The sequence below is a fragment of the Chrysochloris asiatica genome, unplaced genomic scaffold, assembly GCF_000296735.1.
Source record: "Chrysochloris asiatica unplaced genomic scaffold, ChrAsi1.0 scaffold00301, whole genome shotgun sequence".
NCBI lineage: Eukaryota > Metazoa > Chordata > Mammalia > Afrosoricida > Chrysochloridae > Chrysochloris > Chrysochloris asiatica.
Genome location: NW_006408819.1, coordinates 1,888,017 through 1,896,676, shown reverse-complemented (window position 1 = coordinate 1,896,676; position 8,660 = coordinate 1,888,017). Strand labels below are relative to the sequence as shown.

At 43.0% G+C, this 8,660-nt stretch overlaps 1 protein-coding gene across 1 annotated transcript in view; it reads left to right on the top strand.

Annotated features, from left to right (window-relative positions):
• VMA21 (VMA21 vacuolar H+-ATPase homolog (S. cerevisiae)) overlaps positions 1–7,869 on the top strand; it is an 8,643-nt gene extending 774 nt beyond the window's left edge. The window contains exons 2-3 of the mRNA XM_006874773.1: positions 6,639–6,748; positions 7,727–7,869. Of these exons, the coding sequence (XP_006874835.1) occupies positions 6,639–6,748; positions 7,727–7,869 (253 nt within the window). The remainder of the gene's footprint in view (positions 1–6,638; positions 6,749–7,726) is intronic.
• The last annotated feature ends 791 nt before the right edge of the window (positions 7,870–8,660 follow it).

Here is an 8,660-nt window from a genome sequence, read left to right as displayed (position 1 = left end):
CATTCTGCGAGAGAAAGATGAGGCTTTCTGCTCCCGTAAAGATTTACAGCCTCGGAAACCCTGTTCAGGGTCGCTATGAGTTGGAACGGACTCCACGGCGCACAAAAAGGTTAGAATATAGTACTTCTACTGGACTGATTCTGGTGTTTCCTAATGGAATTTTCAGTAGAGATCTACTTCCTGTTGTAAGTCATACTGGCACAGAAATTCTCTGTGCTCGTTGTTAACTGCAGAAGTAGATGTGAAGTGGGGGAACTCTAGGTGGTGTTTAGCATGGGGGCCCAGTAAGCCTCTCTTGGAATTTTTCCCTTTGAGTGAGGCCAGCTTGAGTTCTGGCCCTTCCCAGTTCCTCATTTCTAACAAGTCTCTAACACTGACTCAGAGACACAGAGAGGAAATGAATGGCTTGCCTTCAGTTGCAGTGGGCTGGAACTGGGCACCGTTGAGGAACTGTCCTATAAAAGCCAGTGGAAGTCTCGTAGCTTTGAGAAGTTTGTACACTTACACCTACTGCCATCCAGTCCATTCGAACTCACAACAACACTCTAGCTCAAAGGAGAACCGCACCATAGGGTTTCCAAGGCAGCCATCTCTACTGAAGCACAGTTTGCTCCCAGAGAGCGGCTGGTGGGTTCTGAGCCGCCACCCTTGTGTTTAGCAGCCCAGTGCTCCTTTGTACAGTTCGTTTACCTTTACACCTAGTCACTGTAGGGTAAGCACCACTGGAAGGCCGGTGGTTCAAACCCATCAGCTCCTATGAGTTGAAACTGACTTGACGGCACACAACAACAACAGTAGCCCAGAAAAGTGAAGAGGCAGAAGTCCTGGTGGCATGTAATGATGGTGCACATGCCTGAACCCACATGTGGATCTGAGCAAGAACAGATCTGCAGACTTGCTTCCTTGACAGATTCCTCCGCCTTGAGTGCTGTACTGTTTCTAGGCTGTGATATTTATATCTTTTTCTCATGGAACATCTGATGTGGGTACAAACTGGCCAGCCTTTCTTTTCGCAGCTGAGTGCTCATCCACTATGCCGCCAGAACTGCTTCTGTAAAGATTATGTTGTTGTTGTTGTTGTCGTTAAGTGCCGTCAAGTCAATTCCGACCCATAGTGACCCTAGGGTTTCCAAGGAGCAGCTGGTGAGCTTGAACTAGCGACCTTGCAGTTCTAACGACTTTGCAGTCTGATGCATACTGTCCTGATTGAGTCAACAGCACATGGCAACAACCATAGCCCAGAAAAATAGTCAACATTTAAAAAACTTAGGTAAAGACACACATGAGAGGGAATCTAAAGAAAGCAGGCTACAAATTGCTAGGGCATGCTGAGTGTGTGTGGCTGGACATTTACCCGCAGAAAGGAAAAGGCTGCCTCTGAGTGGTGGGACGTGACTCTGTTTACAGCGTTTCTGTATGCTGTACCGTCTCTTCCAGGAGCCAAGTAGGTAACAAATCATGTACAGAACAAAGTAGCTGGTTATTTCTTCCTTTTTCTAGGTTCTCTATACCTTGTGCCTTTATCAGATCAGGTCATCTGAAGTTTGTATACCTAAATGCACTCTTGAAACTCACTTTAGAAACACAGAGGTCATGATGTGCTTTGTTGGGTGGCCCATTGAAGAAGTGGTCATATAGTGATTGTGTCTGAATGTTCTGTAGATTCTCTACTGCAGATGCACATACACTTTGGGTACAGTTACATGCTAAATTCCTCCAATATTTTAGTGATAGGGAACAGTTGGTGTATTCTGAAAGCTTTTATTAGATGTTTTTAAAGTACTGTTGAGTCGGTTCTGACTCATAGCAACTCTGTATAGGGTTTCCGTGGCTCTGAGCTGCCAACCTTGTGCTTCACAGTTCTGTACTGATCCTATAGCGCCGTACCAGGAGTCCTTATTAGGTGAGGGTTGTATAATTCAATGATCACTAAAGATCCATCTAAGGAGCTCTGGTAGCATAGTGGTTACGAGTCGGGCTGTTAATCTCATGGTCAGCAGTTCAAAATTACCAGCATTTCCGCGGGAGAAAGATGAGACTTTCTGCTCCTAAAAAGATTTACAGCCTCGAAAACCTTATGCAGGGTCGCTATGAGTCGGAACCAAGTCCATGGTGCACTACCACCGCAAAGATCCATCTAAGTACCGAAAGAAACTATAACTTCCATTGAAGTTTATTTTTAACCTTTTTATGTCTGTTTTTATGTTAACACTAGAATATGTACAGATGTAGTGTCTGTTTGTACTAGAATATGTTGTAGATGTGCAGATAATTTTTTAAATGTTTTATACAAAATGCGATGTCTGTGTTGGGGTTATGCAGATTGTTAACATGCTCAGTTATTAACTGAAAGGTTAGAGATTCAGGTCCCCTCAGCTGCATTGGAATACAGAATTGGCAGTCTACTTCTGAAAGTGCAGCCATTGAAAAAACCCTGTGGAGCAGTTTACTCTGATGCCCATGGGGATCACCATTATCTGTAATCTACTGGATGGTTTGGTCATGCAGGTATGTGCCATGTAATATTCCATTTGGGCAGTATCCCACTGCATATATGTCCGTGGTCCCATAAGCGTCTGATTAAGTTCAGAAATCCTCATTGGAGAATGGAACATAGTGCATGGTCTTTGTTAAGTGCTGTAGACCCTATTTGAATTTCCCTAGCTGCTACATAGGCTCAGTCTTAGGAAAGATTGTGAGGATGGCACAAAACCAGGGTTGCTGTGAGTTGGAACCAAGTGATGGCGCTTAAAAATAACAACAGCTCTTGGGTCACTTGTCTGCCCCTGCCCTGGGGCAACAGGGGGAAGGGGTTCCTTCCACTGCCCCCTTTGCGTTACTGTGCAGACACCACTGGGAAGGCAGACAGGGAGGCAGGGCCAGGAGCCCAGGGCGTGTCTGAACGTTGCACATTAGAACCAAATCAGTCTGGCTCTCAGAGAGCCATGCAGGATTTGACGTGACATCATGGGTTCCAGGCCCATTCTGTGTGTCTCTGTCTTTTATTGTCATGTAGTGTTCACAAGGCTTTGAAGTGATTCCAAAAGGTTTGGTAATTGCCCTAGTAAACAAAGGCCAGCTACATGTTGCATAGCAACCAAATCTGTTACCCGTGCTATTTTGACGTGGGTAGGGGACAAACCAACTGTGCCCACTCAAAGATGGTGGCCAACTGTGCTGCTTTGAACGTGCACTGCTCTGCGGGCGTCCAGCTCTCTCAGGGTCGTGAGACTCGAGAGGAGACACGGAATTGGTGAAAGTAGTCGAGGAGTCTCCACTTAGTTGGCTGATGGAGCTCTCTCTGCCCTGGCTGAGCAAGGCTTTATTTATACTTAAAATTGCACAGTGCATAATGATTTGATACTTTGATTTTTCCCTTGAATTATTACACATTTTTAATTATATCATTCTTTCACCTTGTGATTATAAAATCGTAACAAAAGTATTTCTATAATGTCCCGCCTGACCTCCTTTCCATATCCTGTTCATTTTCTGACCATTAAGTATTTTTCTTCTGACATCATCATCTCCTTTTCTACGTAAGTGACAGATTGTTTTTTCTTATTCCCACTAAAAGATCGAGTTAAACCTTATACAAATCATTTCCACCTCCCAGACCCCTAATTACATCCTCTTACTAATATAAGTCTCTATCAATCATCATTGCCTACACTACCTTATTGTTTCTACTAGCTAATTATCAATCTTCTATCCTACATAAAGTACTGCTATTTTCTATAGTAAAAGCATTACTAACATCTCTTTAATTCTTTTGTTTTTCTAAAGTATTCATTAAATTGCTTAACCACAGTGTTCCTGTATTTCTTTCTTTTGGGGCCGTGAGGCATATTAAAGGGCCCAACCTGGTTAATTGCTGCAGGGAAGGTAGACTATTAAATTTTGACCACCGTTCATTTATGTTCACCATTCTCTGCCCAATTACGTAGGTTCCTGTATGTAGTAGTGGGGGGTTTGTGGGTTCTGGGCGGTAATTGGTTTAGGTGAGGTCTGTAGGGGTCAGTCAGCTTTACTTTAGTTTTTTTTTATCTGCTTCTGTGATCTCTTAAATGCAGCTGCTTTGTACGTAGGTTTTCTGTGAGAGAGAATAGGTCATAGTGCCTTAATTCATTTACAATTCCCTTTGAATCTAATCCAGTGAAGCTGAAACAATTGTTCCAAGACTGGTTTTTCCTAAACTCCGCAGAACTCACAGTAGAAGCCGTGAATGTGGCAGTACAATATATCCCCACAAGTAGAATCAGAACCATCCTAAAAAGGAGAGCTAAAGAATGCTTTTCCAAAAAATCATCTGCTGTGCTGACGTTTTCTTCTCCTTTTGCCGGGACTGTGGCAAACGGCAACAGGGGATCGACTCTCAGCACTGCTCTCCAGCATCCTGCCAGGATCCCAGTCACCCGGCTCAGGTGCTTGAAACTTTCAGGAAAGAAAGGCTGTGGCAGGACTTTTGGGGAGCAGCACACATTCGAAATAGTACAGGGGAAGGCTGTTTTCCTCCTATTCCTAATGCCTTAACCTCACAGGGCCTATCATGGACAGTAAGTGATGGGGTATCTGCTAAGTGTTTCATTTTTACTTAGAGGTCAAAAGTTTCAGTGGGTCAAAAAGTTTGGAGACCACTGATAAAAAAGTTGAAATGTTTCCCTTTTGGGGCTGCCAGACCCTCCAAGCTAATTGGAGTTGTAATGACTCTAGCCTTGATTCCGTACGGCTGCCAAGAAGTGATTCCAGTAAGTGTTGTAATACCAGGTCTGAAGAACCCAGAGCGGAGTAGAATTCAGTCTAGCTGGCCACATTAGGAAAGCTGGTCCTAACGATAACAGACAAAAACTACCAGAGAGAGTATCGTCTTTCTTGCAAATGGTGCACTCACATGCACATGCGCACACATACAAACACAAAGTGAAGAAATTATGTTAAAGAATAAAGGTTCTGGCAGATCATGGCAATAAATATACCACACATTGAATTTTAACATCTCCAGAAGTGAATTTCTTCCTCACTCATCTTCGTTTACTAGCTTGAAAATCTGGCTTTTCATCATATTTGTATAATAAAGATGTAAGCCTTGGTCAGGAAGTCAAGGACTAAGGTTGGTAGTGCCACCGTAATCTGGAAGGGAACTGTTGAAATTGCGCTTTTTGTTTTTATTAGTTGAAGTTGACAGTTATTCTCCGCAGCCTTAAATGGTGTTAAAAGCTATCATAGGAATAGCTTAAAAGCTATCATAGGAATCTTGGGTCAGTGGTCATTGACATAATCATTACAGTCATCTTCCAACTGGGACTTGTAATTGGAGGAGTAAACAGAGCAAAACTGATTCTCAGTTCCTCTTGGGTCCGCACTTGAATGCAAGAAAACTTGATTTGGGGGAGCTCTGGTAGCGTAGTGGTTATGAATCGGGCTGCGAACCTTAAGGCCAGCAGTTTGAAACTACCAGCCGCTCCGCGGGAGAAAGATGAGGCTTTCTGCTCCCGTAAAGATTTACAGCCTTGGAAACCCTGTACAGGGTCCCTATGGGTTGGAACTGACTCGACGGCACTTAATAACAACGACAATTATGTGTTATTATTGCCAGTGTCTTTGACCACTGACATTAGTCACCTCAGTCATACAAGAGGACTTCAAAAAGTTGGTGGAAAAATTCTAAATTTCCACCCAACATTTTGAAGCCTCCTGGTATGCTTGTGAACCATATAAGAAGGATCCGTGTTTCTTATACACGTCACATTCGAATTTTGTGATCTCTTTACTAGAATTCAGTATAAACCACAGTATGGTCAATTTTGGAAAGTGGGAAAATCACTTTATTTTTGTATTTTATCTAGAGCCCTCTTTCCTGTGTACTTATTTAAACATAATTGGGGTAGTACATCAGAGGTCTGGCTCAGTGACTTTATGCCTTTGAATAAACCATCATGATTATTTGTAATTTCTCCATAGAGAGCTATAGAAACCGTTTCCCTATTGCTGGATGTTTTTGATCCTACCCCGTTTTGTTTCTCTGTACTGTTGAGTTGACAGTTTATATTGCTAATGTCTTAAGTAACTATTTTTCAGACTTCTTGTTAAAGAATTTGAAAAGCTTTATTACATTCTTAAGAGTAATTCACTACATTTGGGAACAGCTTTTTTCCATTGGAATATTTGAATTTAAAATAGTTTGTGGACAAGTAGAAGTCACTGAGTAGAAAACGTTGTTACGTCAAGCTTGTAATGAGTCCGTTTGGTTAGGTGAAGTCTGAATTATGAGGCAGTTGAGTCAGTTTGCTGCGGTTGTATCTGGATTGTTCTAGGCTTCTTTTTCTTTGTAGGTTCTCCTGTCTTGCTAGCCAGGTATTTATCTGGCCCTCTTGATGGGATGCGTTGTGAACATTCAGTACATGTTTTCTGTGTGTCTTCTCCCTTGCCTCTGCCTCTGGGGTTGCCCATGCTCAAACGATTTGGACATGTCTGTAGTGCTTCGGAGTTAGTCTTGACGGTGGGGGTGGCAGTGCACTCCCCAGCTGGGTCTCGGAATCGTCCACTGCAGGGGTTGTGCTTCCGTTTCTGAGCATAGACACCGGAACACTTTGGACCAGCAGAGCAGGTGCTGATTTTCTTTGTCTAATTTATTCCAGGACTGAAAGTTCATTAGCCTCTACCCTGAAGACGCTGCTGTTCTTCACGGCCTTGATGATCACGGTTCCAATCGGGTTATATTTCACGACTAAATCATACATATTTGAAGGTAATTCTAGAAGACATTTTCTCCTCAGCTTGTTGACTTAAGAGCCTGGGGTTTTATGACCTCTCAATATCTGCAAACTGGGTGGTCTTCATTTTGTTTCTTCACTCGCGGTTATTTCAGCCTGACGTCTTATTTGCTTATGGTTTTCTGGGAAATTTTTCTTGCACAGCCTTTCTCTGTATCCCTTTGAGAGCACATGAAGTGGAATTTAAGGACTGTACCTTGGGTGGGGGTACTGGTGAGCTTCTTTCTGATGTGTGAGAGGCCCAGGTTTGATTCCTGACCAGTGCCTCTCCCACCATTTGTGTGTTGGTGGAGGTTTGCATGTTGCTATGATGCTGAGCAGAATCCTGAACTGCTAACCTCAGAGTTCACGGTTCCTCGGAAACCCTAGACAGGGTTGCTGTGAGTTAGAACCGACTGGACGGCACTTAACAACAACCACAACAACAAAATGCTGCTGAGTGGGTTTCTTAGTGCTTGTACACTAGGAAGAAAGGCTTGGTCATCTGTCTCCAAACATCAGCCAATGATCGATCACAGTCTTGGGGATGGTGCATGGTTGGGCACTGGTTTGTTCCATTGTGTATGGGGTTGTTGTGAGTTGGGGATTGACTCACCAGCAGCGAGCAACAATAATAACCTTTGGTGGTTGGTATTGTAAGGAAGAGAAAACAAGGTCCCTTCTTAAACGTCTTTTTCTGCTGCCGAACTGTAAATGTGAGCTACCACTGACTCCTGGAGCACCAGGTGAACTGCTCTGTAGGTTTTCTTGGCTGTTCCCTTTATGGAAGCAAATCACTAGGATTTCCTTCTGAGGGGTCACTCACTGAGGGGGTTCAAACCACCGATCTTTAGGGTACCAGCTGATCGCAAACTGCAGGCACCGCTCAGGCTCTTGACTAGGTAAATAGAGAGCTATTCAAACCCAGTAGCCTTGGTTTTTGTGACTAAAATGGAAACCTTTTTCTCTTGTAGGCGCCTTGGGCATGTCCAATCGGGACAGCTATTTTTATGCTGCCATTGTGGCAGTGGTTGCCGTCCATGTGGTGCTGGCCCTCTTTGTGTACGTGGCGTGGAACGAAGGCTCACGCCAGTGGCGTGAAGGCAAGCAGGATTAAAGAGAACACCACCTTTGGATGACATGCAGCCGGTTTTTAAAAAATGCGAATGCCCTTGGGGGTGGTAATGGACATAATAAAAGTGAAAGAAAAGTGTTATGTTTGATTACTGTCAATGCCGGTCCTCATACTATGGTTTGTAGAATCAGCTGTAACTGTATGAGCCTTTCATTTGCGGATGAGAATTTGGAAACATTAAATTAGCTCTTCACCATTCTGGGAAGAACTGTGTTTTACAGCCTTTTGTCTTAGAGTTGGTTTTGTCCAGTTCTCCTCTGGCTGTGATAAGATTAACACAGAAGTAAATCAAAGATTGGTGTTAAACTGTGTGACATATTTGTAACTCTTGACAACAGCAGGTCATGAGATTTTTCTGACTTAATTTTCTGTACAAAGTTGTTTATAAACTGTAGACACTGGAACATATCTGAGTATCACTAAAGAATTTTGCATAAAGTATGATTCCCTAGTCTGTGGAATTCTCTCTCTCTTTTTTTTTTTTTTTTGACATTATTTTCTAGAAAAACTAGGTGACATCAGCCAAATGTTGATAAAAGGACTTTGTGAGAGAGCCAAGCAGGTCACAGATCTGTGTGATTAGGTAATCCTGGAGATCCTTATTATAGTTTTCCAGTCATTCGGTACTACCTGTGTGTGATCTAAAAACAAGCCCCTCAAAATGTTTGCTTTCTTTCATATCCTCTGTTTACTGTAGACAATTGGGAAAATGCTGGTTAAAATGTGAAAAAATTGAGAATGTGCCACCATTTTGCCACCTGGAACTAACAGCT